Source organism: Vigna umbellata, chromosome 10 (genome assembly GCF_029865625.1).
Source record: "Vigna umbellata cultivar VRB3 chromosome 10, Vumbellata_1.0, whole genome shotgun sequence".
Taxonomy (NCBI): domain Eukaryota; kingdom Viridiplantae; phylum Streptophyta; class Magnoliopsida; order Fabales; family Fabaceae; genus Vigna; species Vigna umbellata.
In genome coordinates this window covers 10,650,996-10,666,958 of record NC_142174.1, presented here as the reverse complement: position 1 = coordinate 10,666,958, position 15,963 = coordinate 10,650,996, and the positions used below count along the sequence as shown (strand labels likewise).

General features: G+C 31.7%; 2 protein-coding genes and 2 non-coding genes across 4 annotated transcripts; 3 read left to right on the top strand and 1 right to left on the bottom strand.

Annotated features, from left to right (window-relative positions):
- Positions 1-2,768: 2,768 nt before the first annotated feature.
- On the bottom strand, positions 2,769-6,467 carry LOC124831948 (PHD finger protein-like protein). The gene is made up of 6 exons (XM_047306057.2): positions 6,291-6,467; positions 5,971-6,100; positions 5,068-5,226; positions 4,347-4,607; positions 3,279-3,944; positions 2,769-3,109 (listed from the first exon to the last, which is right to left on the bottom strand). Exons 2-6 carry the CDS (start codon positions 6,049-6,051, stop codon positions 3,020-3,022), a joined length of 1,257 nt encoding a protein of 418 aa, XP_047162013.1. The 5' UTR covers positions 6,052-6,100; positions 6,291-6,467; the 3' UTR covers positions 2,769-3,019.
- Positions 6,468-9,716: 3,249 nt separating this feature from the next.
- TRNAA-UGC (transfer RNA alanine (anticodon UGC)) lies at positions 9,717-9,789 on the top strand. The gene has a single exon. It is a non-coding gene; the product is annotated as a tRNA-Ala (tRNA).
- A 1,016-nt stretch (positions 9,790-10,805) lies between these two features.
- LOC124831927 (putative RING-H2 finger protein ATL21B) lies at positions 10,806-13,272 on the top strand. Its single transcript, XM_047306031.2, has 2 exons — positions 10,806-11,587; positions 12,797-13,272. The coding sequence occupies exons 1-2, from the start codon at positions 10,882-10,884 to the stop codon at positions 13,270-13,272; spliced, it is 1,182 nt and encodes a 393-aa protein (XP_047161987.1). The 5' UTR covers positions 10,806-10,881.
- A 210-nt stretch (positions 13,273-13,482) lies between these two features.
- On the top strand, positions 13,483-13,555 carry TRNAA-CGC (transfer RNA alanine (anticodon CGC)). Its single transcript has one exon. It is a non-coding gene; the product is annotated as a tRNA-Ala (tRNA).
- Positions 13,556-15,963: the final 2,408 nt, after the last annotated feature.

Below are 15,963 nucleotides of genomic sequence, written 5' to 3'. Positions count from 1 at the left end.
CTATACTAATTTTATATGGAATAGAAATAAGAAAATTAAACATTATTTAAGAATGAAAGCAATCTTAAATTTTTTTATTAAAGATGATGATAAATCTTTTATGTGAGTACAACATGTCTTATTTGTGATTGAATATTCCCAATGAAATCAAAAGATCCATCGGACTGAATACCGTATGGTCATGAATAGAGATACTTATGTAGTCTCCAAAATATAAAACAGTAAGATTTAAATCTATAAATAACCAATATTTATATACCTAAAATCATCTATAAACAAAATTAGTCTAAAACAAATTGTCACTTAATAAAAAAATAATATAATACATATATCTAATATTCAAAAAGTAAAAAGTAATAATCATATAAAAATTGTTATATATTTCTATAATAATAGTAATAATAACTTTATGCGTAAATTTTTAAGATTATGGGATTTTAGAAAAATCATTATAAATTGTTAGAAATAAATAAATAAATAAATCTTTTAAATTACACACTTGTGTATTTATGTATGATGATATGCATCGAATGACACATTATTTGTAAAACGTGTTTGAACTTCATAGATACTAAATGTGAGAATTTCTGTCATAAAAATGACGGTATAATAAGGTGACCATTAAAAGACACAAATTGGACACGTGTAAAGTGAAGTTCAAAATGCATGATTCAGCGTCGTTTTATCGTGATTGTGCGTTTCAAACTCGAAGCCATACATGCATTTTCTTATTTATCATAGTCTGAGGAGGTAAAGTTTTGTCTAATTTGTTTTTGGTCAAATGTGAGATATTAAAAAAATATAATTAAAACCGTTATGATTAAAAAGTTAATTTAATAAATATTTATGGTTCGGCACCGTCTTGAGGGAAGGTCCAGCTCAGTGTGTTATTATGCCAAACGGACTACATAGCTAGGTGGCCTCATTGTTGACGGACCAAATTAAATTTTCAATTCTTGCTGTCGTTCACATGGGTTTCAGAAAGACTTGTTGACTATGCTCTGTTTAAAACAAAAGATTTTTTTCTTAACAATTTAATAAAATGCAAAATAGAAAAGGGGAAATAAGAAGGATACAGTATTACAGAATTGGCTGGCAAATCGATCATTGTTTTGCGAGTAGAATGCGTGTATATACTCTTGTATGCCATTTAATACAAAAGGAAATGGAAAGAAGGAAAATATCAATTGGAGGAAAAGCAAGTTTGCTTAATCACAATCGGAGGGAAATCGGGCAGATGCATCACCACCACCATCTATGACCAGAAGCGATTGTGATTGAACGAACGTTCTTCCTTAGCAAATGATAACTTGAATTTTGTTCAAACTTTTCAACGACTCAACTTTTGTCGTTAGATTGTTGTAGGAACCCTATGATTGATGGTTGCTGTGATCCACAACACAACAGAAAGGATAGAAAAGAAAAATCACGAGAACAAAAGATATATTTGTTCCAAATTTCAAAGGAAATATTTGCCAAACTTTATAATCTAAACAAGTGATTTTATAATTGATTGGAATTTAATTGCTTACAATTAGATTCCTCTGCATTTAAACACGAAGTAAATGTATTCCTAGATATGACAAGACATTTAAATGTGTTCCTAGAATCCACATTTTTTACAAGTTCTTTTACTGGATCACCTACATCTATCAATGCTTCAAATCTGTTGTAGTTTTACAAAATTAAATTAAAATTTTTAAGATTAAATTCTTAAATAATATCCACGCACTCAATACCAAAATTATAAATCTAGAGCACAAGCAAATGAGTGGTCCAATACTGAGATAAATTTGATAGTAAATTAAAATGTAGAGTTTGAAATGTAGTTCAATCGAATCCCACAGAATCAACTTATAATTGGATTGGTTTCTCAGTAAAACCATGTCTAATCGATCTTCAATGTCATGTTCACATAAAAAGCTTATGCATCCAGAATTCGTAACTGTCTATGAAAGAGTTAATAACAATTTTTTTTCATGACAGGACTCGCTTAGGGAGTGTTAGAAGGGTGGATGCAATTTACTCTTGGTGTATTCCCTTAATAATTTGATATTTTTAAGTAAATTGTATTTTGGATCCTTGTTAAAAAAAAAAAAAACCTATAAATTTAAAAAATATTTTTGTAGGTTTTTTTGTACCGAGGACGCCAGAAATATAACACCACCACTGCAATCCTCTCCTCCTCCGTCATACAAAGGCTTCCTCCAACACAAAACAAGTCTCACTATGATTTTCCTCCACCGCCACTGCTCCGCAAACCTCCTCCACCATCTTCACCAACGACGACCTCACTGCCACCACCCACAACATCGACCTCAAGAAAAAAATCAACAAGTTCTAGTCCATCTACCTCACACAGCTCCACGACCGGCGCCTTGCAAAGGTTGAAGTGTCTCCACCGTCGTCACGCCTCTGCTACGTTCTCCACCGACTTCTTTTACGACAAAATCCTCATCCTCAGATTGAATGGCTTAAATCCGAGAGCATCAAAGCGAGGCCTTGTCAACGCCAGAATCTTCGAGTTGTCAAAACAACTTCATCTGACTATATGACAAGGTGGAGGAGTCATCGACAGTGAAGCCGATGAGTGGGGTGAGGTTGCTGGCAAAGTCATGTTTTTGTCAAACGCCATTAATAACAAAAAAGCACAGTATACGTCTACATTTTATAAAGATTAAATTAAGAATATTTTCATTAAATTCACTATTATCGAGGAGCTCATATTTTACCCTTGTTTTTTTTATCTGCAATGACTTCTTAATAAATGAAAAAAAATAAAACTTTTGTTGATAGAAACTGTAGTCTCATGGGTATGTGTGTTAAATGCAAATCAACCCTGAGCAACCAAACGAGTCTAGCAAGTTGAAAATGTTTGCTACAAGTAGAGCATTGTAATATAAAGTATCATAAAATATGCAGGCTTTAGTTTCGAACATTAGATAACACAAATAAACTCTTCTAATAAGAGTCGGAAAGCTTCAACTGACACGGTCCTTGAACAGCCAAGATAACACACTCACTGTACACGACGACGCTTATTCTTAATCTCATCAAAAAACTGGTGGACATCAGCGGCGGTAATAGGCTTTGACGAGTCAGCAGATTCCTGTCACAGCATATAAAATAGTCAATCGCAACACAACTGAACAAGGCCATGCACCTGTCATGTTTTGCCTATAGATAGAACTCGGTTTACCTTTCCAGCATTCTAAATTAGTGACAGAACAAGCGAGCAAACAAGATATAAGAAATCTAAGCTATATCAACAAACATACCAGGAAAGCACGAAGCCCGTCCTTCATCTCTTCAATACCCTTCAAGATCTCAACTTTCTCTACATGTCCCAGTTTGTTAAAAAAGCTTAACTCGGCACCTTCTTGCTGCTGCAATTTTTCTTCTCTCTTTTGCTTGGCCATTTGCTCATATTCCGCAATTGAGTCTTCCTTGTCGAGAAGAAAAGATATGTGCTTCTGATTGTAAAACTCCAAACAATTATTGCATTTGCATAGAGCAGCTCTCCAATTTTTTGAAAGGAACATTGGTTTATTAGATAAAACTGGGGAAGCATCAACAATGTTAACACCAAGGAGACAATTATCATGCAAATCAGTGCTTTTGGGGCATTGATTTGGAACAATACTGTCACTGGTATTTTCTCCCTGACATAGACTCTTCCCCAAAGATGTAGATTCAGAATCAACAGTAGCTTGTACTTCATCAATTTTAGGAGAATCATATGAAGAATCGCAAATTGGGTTTTCAGGTCGGCGAGTTGAAGGCATGTCTTCCAAAACAGCTTTTTCCTTTTGAATAGTAGGATCTGTCTGCTTTCCAGCTGCCCATATATCTTCAGGATATAGTTTTAGAAAGAAACATACTTCGGAGCATGCCTTACATATGAACTCATCATACATTGGCTCACCTTCCTCATCTTTGGGAATCTGATGTATACAAAGAACAATAAAAAATCAAAGTGCAGCACATAATAGTTCTATATACATTTATGTGTGTGTGTGTGTGTATCACAGTTCACAAATATAGTTTTCCTTAAGACCGATTTACAAGAAGTATAAGTAGCATAAAATTCTGTTAAGAGTTAGTCCAGAACAATCTTTGAAAGAAATGTTAACACGCTGATAAACCTTAGTTTTATACATATATGAATTATTATCAACAGGAACAGATAGTATGATTAACCAGAACCCTGGCAACTCTGCTTACAAAAAGAAGACCTTACATTATTTAATTCCAAATAAGCATAGAAATGTCACTCTACACCAAGTGCAAGAACGAAAAATAAAAAGAATAAGAGATGCAAAAACACCACATTTTAAGATACCAACCTCGGTAGAAGACTCAAGACCAAGATGCTCCTCATGAAACCAGTCCTCACACAGACAGCACTGTATCATCTCTACTTGTTCTTCAGCGTCTGGATCTGGATAAGGACGACCACATGTGCAATATGAACCTTTAAAGTTATGATTGTATGAATTCCCAGCATTCTCTACATCTTTATTAGGGAAAATCTTGCAGTAGAATTCACCAAATTTTGAATTCCCACAATCACACCTAAAGTTTCTTTTTGTCCATAGCTCCACAATCTTCAGAACACAGCAATGAAAAAACCATAGATTATCAGTATGGGTATTGATCAACATAATATAATTGGTTTTAAATTCAACCAGACTAGTGAGTAAAGGTTGAGTTATTCCACATAAAATGCATCAGTCCTAGTATCATAACAAACCAATATAAGTATGCATGTATTAATCTTAATCATGGATCCAGCAGACTCTAGTTAAAATAATTAGAGTACAAGAGAAATCAACAACTATAAATTTCAGGAAAATAGCGTGGATTCACCGGTACAAATTAGACATAATCAAATAATAATTTCCTCTCGATAATTGTTGTCTACACAAATCATACATATGACTTACCAACACATGTAGTACTATCACAATTCCGTGTCAAATAGTAAACAATATTACAAATCCATATCCATTTTCATATCTTTATTAGCGGAATCCAAAATTGTATAGTCCGGAAAAAAGGAACTACCTGATGACCATCATGGCATGACAATGAACAAGCTGTGCAAACTCCACCATTCCCATCCGGAGTGCAGGTAAGGCAGGAGAAAATGGCCTGCCTTTTCATATATCCTTTGTTAAAGGTACACTCCTTGCCCTCATCACCCCCTAGAACTAAATCAGCTTCCTACGAATTGAAAAAAATTAATGAAAAAATAATGACTGAGTGTCGACATTTAGATCACACAACATTCTGAGCAAAGTATTACCAACATAACAGCAATAAAGATAGCATTAAGTGGGATGAACAGCTGCTGTCTGATCACAGATACTTATTGAAAACTATCACGATTACAGAAGACTATCCCAGCAAGGAAACCAATGTAATAGAATTAAGGAGAATTGACGTACTCCATTGCTAGTTATCCATGAGGGCAGGAAACTAGCCATCATCGTTATATACTATTGGTCTCAAAAGCCATATTTGTGCTACATAAGCAGCCCTTAATAGAATAAAGGATAGTTGCAGAATAATTTCATTTCAATTGCAGTTGCTAATCACCTCCTTTAACGTAATTTACAGTATCTCTATAACTCAACTTCACAAATGCCTCCACGAAAATAGCCAAAACCCTAACAAGTGACTTTCACGGTACTCAGACAGACAGACATTTCAATATTTCCTACTTTAGTAATCAGGTTAGAATTACTTGTCAAAGGACAACAACTTCTGTAACGATAGCATAAACGGAAAAAGAAAAACATTATGACGCAAAATTCACAACCGTAGTTCGTAACATAGATCATAACAATAGGTTTATCAACCAAACGGGCAGCAAAGTAAGTTTATCAAATAAACAATCTCAACTGGGCATACAACACCATTTCATATAGATATGAAAGTACAGCAGGAATGTAGGAAATGACTTACCAGCTCCCGTTCCTCAACTTCGTCGAGGTACTCACCGATTGTGACGGCTGGCTCAGCTTCATCGTCAAACGTACCGTCCATTTCTACTCCGCAAACTTTCGTTCCGGTTTTGGAATTTCAAGATTCGCGCCTATAACATAACAGAAGTATAGATTTATGAACAGAAACTAAAATATAAGCGTGTTTTAAAGGTTAGAGATTCCTTTCGCGAAAACCTGGTAAGGATCCCTTGAAATAAGAAACCCTAGATTCCACAGAAAACAAAGGCGAAATTGAATACAAGGGAGGAAAAATAAAGCGAGAAATAAGCACTATTTCACCAAATTTTATGAGCAAAACGCGTGAACGGAGTGAGTGCTGGAATTGCTGAATCAGGTTGTGTTGAAGCTGCGAAAAATTTGTACGGCGATGGTTGACGAGCACGAAGAGAGAAAGGTACTTTGGAGTAAGAAGGAGCAGAGCTAAAGGAATACGTGCGTTTTGTGATTTATGTGAGAGAGAATTTGGGCTTTTATATTGAATAATGTGGAGTAAGGACCATAAGGACATTTTCGCGCCATATCTCCTGAGAGATGCAGAGATATTTGGAGCGGATTAGTATTGATTCGCAAATTATATCCTTCCCTCCAAATTACCATATAGTCCCATACATTTTCAAATTTAAATTTCATTATAGGTTAGATCTATACAAATTTTAAAATGTTGGAGGCTTAAAGTGTTTTTCAACTTAAATACCAAAAAGATAATGGGATTTAATTTTTAGCATACGCTTTTCTAATTCAAATTAGAGCAATCATAATTGAAAAAGGTAAGAGGTAGATGTAATAAATTATTCATATTTTTTTATAGAAAATTTAAACAATGTTGTTGATATAATATCTCATTTTAATATCAGTAGAAGGTAAATTTATCAAATTGGTCATAGAAGATTTAATCGATTTGGAGTCGTAAATAAATGGGATTCAAATATTAATATTGATCTCACTGTTAAAAGTAAAGTAGGATGTGGTACTCATCCTTGGAAATGTGTGCAATGTGATTTTTTATTAGGAAAATTTCTTGTGTTTATAATCTGTACTGTTTTATTAGTTTGAAGTTTTAATATTAGCTTGAAGTTTTAATATTGAGATTAAGAAAACTTATTGTTAACAACTAACGATAAAAAAAAATATTCTTTTTAATAAATGCTAGGTTTTTAAAATATCATTTTTACCCTTTTGGGTTTTATTTGAATGTTGTTTTTAAAATGAAGACAATGGTTCCATGCCGGTTGGTGGAACGCTTATTTCCCATGCTTTGACGTGGTGTTCGGCAACAAAGTGTGGTGGTGGTCATTTGAAGAGGGAGGCAAGGCATAACAAATAATAGAGATTTTTAGTATTTTTTCGTGGAGTATATTTTCGATGAAATTTTGATGTTATGCGCACCGAAAATGAGAGTCCAGAAACATCATTCCGGAATAGGTGGAGAAGTCGGAGATCTGTTCCGGAATACTGTCTTGAAGAAATACATTATTATTTTTGAAAATTAAATCCATTACTCTTTCGGATTAAGATACTTAATCCGTGATTTACTGTAGGCATTGGTTGTAATGTATTCCGGAAAAGTAAATCTGAGGGTTTAATTGTGTTTTCAGTACATGTCAACCTGCATAATTTAAAAGTCATCGTTTAACTTTAATCGGATTTAACTTCTCGTTATGATATTTCGATGAAATTTTTTCAAATCTTAACTCTCAATATGAAAATGTTTTGGATACGAGAATAAAATTTTATTGATCTATTATAAAATTTATAAATAGTGATATATTCTATGATCATACGGTCGTCTACAAAGATTGATCATATAGGATACCAGGAGGGTGACTGACTGAACAGGATAAGGTCAGCATTCCACGTGTTAGAGTACAAAGATAAATAGATGTTATTAACTGATTGGATAGTCATTAAAGAATTAGAGACGGAACAGATGACCGCCAACAACAATTACTATTAATCGTTGCTTTTAAACAAGGTTATTGATAATAGATCCTTAGTGGGTAATAATTCATGATTAGGATTTCATTAATCACAAACTCATTTCAAAACTTATAAATAGAGATCAAATGTAAGATGATATGTGAAAGGAAAGATGATATGTGATTGCATTTATTGCGAATTTAAGATTTTACTCCAATCCAAGATTAATCACTGACTCACAGTACACCATATGATATGGAACACGAGGATAGAAGAATTTTGACTCAAAACATTCAAAATTACCTAAACTAACTTTGAGTAAAGTGTGAAGAAGTGTGTTGTGGAGATATTGACCATACACTCGAAACAAGTGATTTAAAATAATAAAATATGTTACATATTAATTACACATTTATTATTCTATCATCTTAACGAATTGACATCACATTTAAGAATCTGTGATGAGCATCTTATGTTTGATGAATAGATTTGAATTTGAAAAATTAATTAAAGAAGACTCGACTTTATACATAAATATTTTTATATCAATTGTAGACTCGAGAATATAGTTTGTTATTCTCATAACAACTAAAAAATAATATCACAAGGAACATAGTAGTGAAATAAACTTTTGATAAAAATAGAAAAATAAAATAAAAGTTTGAAGGATTGAAAACCTTTTTATTTGAATGAAATTATCCTTAAATTCATATGCTTAATTTTAGTTTCATTATATTTTTCAGATAAAAACTATTATTACAATTTATTTATTTCATTTTTTGTTGAAAATATTATATACTTACTATTTTTATTTTATTTGTTTAAATAAATTATTAACTATTAATTAAAATCAGTCTCTCGTGTAATTAATAAGATACGTAGTCATTAATGTAGAGAGAGATTGCTCTTGTGCTTTTATTGCACCACATGTGAAAATTTTGAAAGAACGTCTTTTTGAACTGTGTGAGAATGTAGAGGAAACATCATATGTCAAAAAGTTATCATTTGTGTTTTTTAATTTGTTATATTTATAAATTTTTATTATCAAACTTTTAAAATACATACAATGTTTTAATTCAGTGATGTAAACTTTTTTAAAATATTAAAATATGTTCCAGTCTAAAATTTGAATTAAAAGATGTCAAATTCAAATGTGAATATGAAATGCGATTTGACATATAAAAAAAAGTTAACTAAGTAAAATTATGTTTTTTTTTTAAATTTAAGAATCAAACTATGTTAAATTTTAACTTTGTATTAAAATTTAAATACTAAAAACATATATAATCATAATAACAAATATAATAATAATAATTATTATTAAGCTGTATTTTTAATCAATTATACATATTAACTTCTTTTATTTAGAAACTAATCATCGCTGTTTTATTTTAATTCAACTCTAACTAAGTAGATTTTATTTTATATTTAATTTTAACCATCTAATTCTGTACTTTAATTTATTAAAAAAAATATCTATCACAACCATAAAATTATTCAAAAACTTTCATAACCTTTCCTTTAAATATCTTATTTTTACGTCTCCATCATTTAAAACAAACCACTTAACTTTACCTATCAATTCTCTCAAATTCCTTTTAAGTGTCTGTCTCAAATCCTCTCACTACTAGTTTACAACTAATAATTTATAATCTTTTGAGTTTAAAAAATTACAAAGTAAAAACTAATGTCATGTAGTTATGACATATTAAGATTATATAATGAATAATAAAGTATTGAATAAATATAATAGAATAATTTAGAAGCCGTTAAGTATATTATAAACTTGGGGATGTAGCTCATATGGTAGAGCGCTCGCTTTGCATGCGAGAGGCACAGGGTTCGATTCCCTGCATCTCCAATTTTAATGTTTGACTTCCTTTGCAGTTTTAATTTACAATACATGTATGTAATAATATCAATAAAAATAAACATAGCTTAATACATAATAAATATACCTAAACAAATTTGAGGAAAATCCTTAATTATATAATTAATATCTTATGTCTTTTTACTTGAAGTATTTTAAACATTTGTAAGTTTGGAATAAACATGTATAGGAAGATACTCTTACATTCAAAGAAGAAATCAATCTATAATAAAATAAAACATGTATAACTTAAAATCAACACTTATTTATATACCATTTAAAGTTTTCATTATAAGGTGTAATCAATATGCATTGAGGTCCTATACGATTATAAGACAATACAAAAAATTTTAAAAATATTTTCTCTTCTCCTAATTTCCTTTATTTAATGTGACGGTGTAGAAATTATAAATGAAATTCTCTATGTGAGTAAGAGTTATTAAATCATTAAAGAGAGATTATTTTATCTCTTATTTAAAACCTTTATTATGAAAACACGTGTTTTTTAATCACAATATATATATATATATATTCCTTGCCTCTAATAAGTACTCTTCATAGTTGACTTCTACCGTTTCTAACAGGATCTTGGTTTTGTTCCAAGAGAACTAACTATTCAGGGTGCCTTTGGTTGTTTTATTAAGCCATTGGGATGAGTTAAACAAATATTTTGTTCTCTTTGGAGAAAAAATATATTTTAATACAATTTTTTTATAATATTTTAATATAATACGCATGTAATTTTTTATTAATTTATTATTATACTGTCATATTTTACGTTAAAAAAATAATACGTGTATTGTATCAATATAAAGAAAATTGAATAAAAAAACATCGTTTGTGATAAAGAAAAAAAAAACGTCCGGATTTATAAATCGCATAGCATTCATCATGGAAAGGAGAGAAAAGGTTTGCTAGTAAATTAATAACAGAACATGACACTTTGCCAATCCCTAAAGAGATTAATTAAAGTGTTAATTGCATTTATTTCTCTTAAACATCTAACTCTACGAAAGGAAAAGTATTCCACCACCTATAATTAAACATTTACCTCTTCTATTCACATCACAATTGTTTGTTGCAATGTTGTGTCTGCTACTGTTCATCATGTTTCTGCTTCCTCTCAGAGGAGAACCAACAACGTGCCAAACAGCGTCATGCGGAAAAATCAAAATTCAGTTTCCATTTGGTTTGAGACAAACTCGAATGCAAAAAGAAAGCTCTGGTCGGTGTAACTATCCGAGATTCCAACTTTTCTGCGACAACCGTAACCGAACCATTCTGAGCCTCCCAGGTTCCGGCGATTTGGTGGTGAAAAGCATAAATTACAAGTCCCAAACCGTTAAGGTGAACGATCCCGAAGGTTGTCTCCCGAAACGTTTCTTGCACAACTTGAGCCTTTTCCTGCACCCACCGTTCACGTTTGAGGCAACCGTTTACGACCTGACCTTCCTTCGTTGTCCTTCCAACACAACACACACCATTCCATCCCCGCCAATTTCATGCCTCGAGTCCAATTCCTCCTCCTCCGTCACATTCTCGTGGTGGCCTCTCAGTGGCACGCCGCCGTGGAGTGACGAGTGCGAGGTGATATCCTCGGCTTTTGTTCCCATTCCAAATCCAGATACGACATCGTTTTTCTTGCCCGATCTCAACAAGGATGTCGTGTTGAAGTGGAACGAACCCGCGTGTGGGGATTGTGCTGGTCGGGGCCAAGTTTGTGGATTCACCGATGACACCAACAATTTACAAGTTGGATGCTTCTTCTCTACTCGTAACCAAAACCAAGGTACGTTGTTCTTTTCTTCTTTGTACTATGTTCGTTTTTCGTTCTGTGTTATGACAATGCCTTGAGCAAAACAGAACCAAAATTTTGTGGTATCGCTTGATGCCTTCCCTAACTAGCATAGAGTGAAAGCTTAGGTATACCTTCCTAGATATAATAATAACACATTAAAACGTGTTTAAGATAATAAAAACTTAACTTTTAATCAACGAAAATGATTTTCAGTATAAGTTTCAAGGCATTTAGCAAATATTAATTTCTACAATTGAATGATACTACATTTTTTATTATATATATATATATATATATATATATATATAATTTGAACAAAAGTACAAAATGTATGTGGAAATTAGAATTGTGTATGATTTTTAAAAACAACACTAATTAAAATGCACAAATTCAATTAAGTGGGTTATTATTAGAGAGAATGAAAGGTTTATATATAAATGAAGGTTTTGAATTAGTTGATAATATAGATCGTCACCGAGCATAACCATTAAGTTTTTGTTCTTATGGTATAGATGTATGTCCTCACTTAGTAGTTAAATGATTTTTTTCAGGTTAAGTATTTCTTTTTTGTTTTTTAAAGTATTAAAGTGATGTATTATAATTTTAATTTTAAATATCAATACACTGTATTAATTTAATTATATTTATTTTGAAATAAATTATATTTAAAATTGTAATAATCTTTGTAAATTCTAAAGTGAATTATTTTAGATCTAATATTCTGATATGTTGTATTAGTAATAATGGCATGCATTTATTTAAATGATTTACCTACATATTTAAAATAAATTATAGTTTTTATTATTATAATTTTAATCATTCCTATATTGATTTTAATTTTTTATTTAAATTTCTCTCGTTTAAGTTAGCATGACTATTTAGGTTTATGGATCGACTAATTTGCTATAAATTAATATGTATCTTGTATAATAGACAGACATTTTAAATACAGAAATTAAAATAGTTATAGGTATTCAAGATAAAAAATTAATTAATCTAAATAAATGAGTACTATCAGAATATGATTTAAAAACAACCAAATGCATACAAATAAAGTAAAAAAAATTAATGTATTTGATAGAAAATAATAATTTTCTATATAAGTGGATCAAACACTAAAAGAAACTAATAAATAGTGTGAATTGAAAGAAAAAATGAATATAATGCAAAATTCGTTTCTGACATTGGTTTAACGGATAGGTCTTTCAAGAGGCGCAAAATATGGCTTAACGATCGGAGTGGGAATACCTGGACTCCTATGTTTAACTGGGCTTTGCTGCTTTATGTGTAGTAAATTCGATGTGTACACACATGGTCGCCGGGCCAGGCCCAGGCCCAGCACAGAGCTTCCAAGCTCTACTACCACTCTTCCACGCTCCTCTTCGTTAATGGGCCTTAATGGGCCGGAAATTGAAAAATTCCCGAAGACTCTTATTGGTGACAGTGGGCGCTTACCGAATTGGAGCGATAACACGTGTCCAATATGTCTCTCCGAATACGAACCCAAGGACACGCTGAGAACCATTCCTGCCTGTAACCATTATTTTCATGCACACTGCATAGACGAGTGGCTGAAGATGAATGCCACGTGTCCCTTATGCAGAAATTCACCTCATCCATCTTCTACCGTCACCCCTCCTTCTTCTTCAACATCTATCCATTCCTCTTTGCCATAGATAATCTAACAGCCACGTGTCAGGAGAGAGTCTTCACCTGCTATCGTTACTCAAATATTCAATTTTGTTTCCTTTAATTTGGATGCAAAATTTATGTAACAAATAACATTAATTTTATTTTGCCTGTTATTAATTAGAAACGAATAAATTATAAAAACATGTCATTTATATACTTTTAATACAGGTAATGGTTAGGGATGCTCATAGCCTGGGGATGTAGCTCATATGGTAGAGCGCTCGCTTCGCATGCGAGAGGCACGGGGTTCGATTCCCCGCATCTCCATGTTTTTTTGTTTTAGTGTTCAATTTTTGGTATAAAATATGTGTTTTTTTATTTGTCTCAGTATTTTAGAGATAATTTTGAGAAAAAAAAGTACTATGACATGTGTTCACTCTTTATTGCCTTTAAAGAAATTACAGAACAATAAAATGTCGACAACTTCACCAGCACGGATGAAAGTAATAAAAAGTTGACACGAATCAATATTTAAAAATTAATGTCACTTTTACTTTAAACAACAGATAAATGTTGGAATAATTCTTTAAAACGATACTTAATGTTTGATTCGTGTATTCCTGCTGATAAAAGAAAAACTCCATTCTTAAAGTTGTATAATTGGGATGTGCAAGAGAGAATTAGGTAGTTACTCACTAATCACACTTCCCTCCTAGCTTTGATTATTAATTTCCTAAACAATAATTCAAATTTTCTATGACTCATGACTCATTTCTACAATAATTCAAGTTTTTATTATTAATTTATGCAATAATTGTAATTTTTTATGACTTGTGACCACACTGATTCTTTCCTCGGTAATGTATTTCACACCAGACAAAAAATTATGTTTATAATACGATATTTACGTAATGCACCGTTTTGTTTTATTTCATGAATTGTCGGTGGGTTAGGTGTTCACCGAAGTCTCTACTGGTCAAATTCGGACATTTGTTTTCAAATTTAATAGAATAAAAAAAAAAAAAACTCTCAGAGTCGTGTTTTACCAGTGGAAAAAAGTTCAACACGCAACCAAAAACATCATACTCCAGTTTCTCAACTTTTCAGCTAAATTTGAGCAAATTAAGATAAAGAAGAAAATAAAAATTATTAGAAATTTTATTTTTTTAAAATGAAAAAACACAATAAAATATAAAGTAAATATTTAAAGGTTATGAAAGGGGAGCAAGCAAAAGGTACAAGATGAATTTGACTTTAATGTTAGTCCAGATTAAATGTTGATGTAATGATTGGTCAGATGATTCCATGTTTCTTAATTTTCTCTTTGATTCTCTTTTATGTTGTCGTTATTATGAACTTGGTTATTCGTATTCCATTTCCATGTTCCTTGTTGTTGCAAGGACACCATGGCATAAAGTCGCTGTGCCCTGTTTCACAGACTGAAGAAAAGCGACTCAACCGTTGTTAAAGGACACTGTGTCATTTTCATAAATTACACTAATGAAATCATACTTTTCTGTTTTTTAATATTCATGTATATAATATTTTCAAATAAATAAAATAATCGTTTACTGAGAAAAAAAAACATCTGAATTGTATTCTTTAAACAGTTCAGACACTAATGTATGAAAAATATATAAATTTGATGCATGGATATATATTGTAGACGTAAATAGTAATTAAATTTGTATAAAAAAACATGATTAACATGATATTAGAGTTTAATACAATATTAGTTTTTAGTAAAATATAGTGAAAATAATTGGTAAAGTGAATGGAATGAGAAGGTGACAGTTGGCTATTGAAGACAGGTGGCTCGTTCACGTTCTCAGCTTTGAAGTCAATCACCATATGTTACGTTTTCGCATTTGTTATAAAGTTTCAAATTAAATTTTTCACCAATTAATACAAAAATATGAAATTTTATCGGAGTTGTTTTTAATATTATTAGCGAATTTTGAATATTTTGAAACATATTGTGAGTTTCAAAACTTTTGAAAAGTACTATCACTTTAATTTTGTAAGTTATCAAGTATTTCAAAACTTATGTAAAAAATCATAATTTTGAATTAGTTTCTATATTCGCATATCATTTGAACATTGATTTTCTTAGTTCAAAATTATTTATTTGTCTTCTTAAATGATTAAAACAAATAAATAAGTATAATTATATTTAAATAAAGGTTAAATATGTTTTTCGTCCCTTAAGTATCACACGATTTTGATTTTAGTCCCTACTCGAAACTTTGATGGTTTTTAATCCTCGTAGTTTTGAAACTATTAGTATTACTCCTTAAAAATGGACGGCGTTAAGTTTTAGTAGACGTGGCAAACGGCGAAGCCACGTCATATGTCAGCTGTCGTGCCACGTTGATGGTTTCGTTTTTCAGGTTGAATCTAACTTCGTCATCTGCGGCCAACCAGAAGCTTATTGTCTCTGCCCCCTCGTCCTCCAGCAGCACCGTGGCCAGGAATGCGCTAGCGTCGCCGTCCACGACAACCTCTTGATAGGCATCAACTCACCACTCTCCTCGAAATCTAAATAACTAAAACCATAAAACTGGACGCCAAATCTAAACTAATCCTTATGAAAAAAGTTCCCATCTTTCCCACCGTAGACGATCTGGATTAGTTCCCATCAACTCATCACTCTCGATTTATTCTATTATTGTCAGCTTCTACAACACCATGTAGATCTGAATCCATCTCCATGTTTAGGGTTCGTCCTTTCCCCT

What these genes read in the sequence shown, in the direction of transcription:
- LOC124831948 (XM_047306057.2), bottom strand. Translation starts at nt 6,051, where the DNA reads ATGGACGGTACGTTTGACGATGAAGCTGAGCCAGCCGTCACAATCGGT. An exon ending in CATGCCATGATGGTCATCAG is followed by an intron (nt 4,608 to 5,067) that starts GTAGTTCCTTTT and finishes TGTGTTCTGAAG; the next exon opens with ATTGTGGAGCTATGGACAAA. An exon ending in ACGGGCTTCGTGCTTTCCTG is followed by an intron (nt 3,110 to 3,278) that starts GTATGTTTGTTG and finishes ATGCTGTGACAG; the next exon opens with GAATCTGCTGACTCGTCAAA.
- LOC124831927 (XM_047306031.2), top strand. Translation starts at nt 10,882, where the DNA reads ATGTTGTGTCTGCTACTGTTCATCATGTTTCTGCTTCCTCTCAGAGGA. An exon ending in TACTCGTAACCAAAACCAAG is followed by an intron (nt 11,588 to 12,796) that starts GTACGTTGTTCT and finishes TTTAACGGATAG; the next exon opens with GTCTTTCAAGAGGCGCAAAA.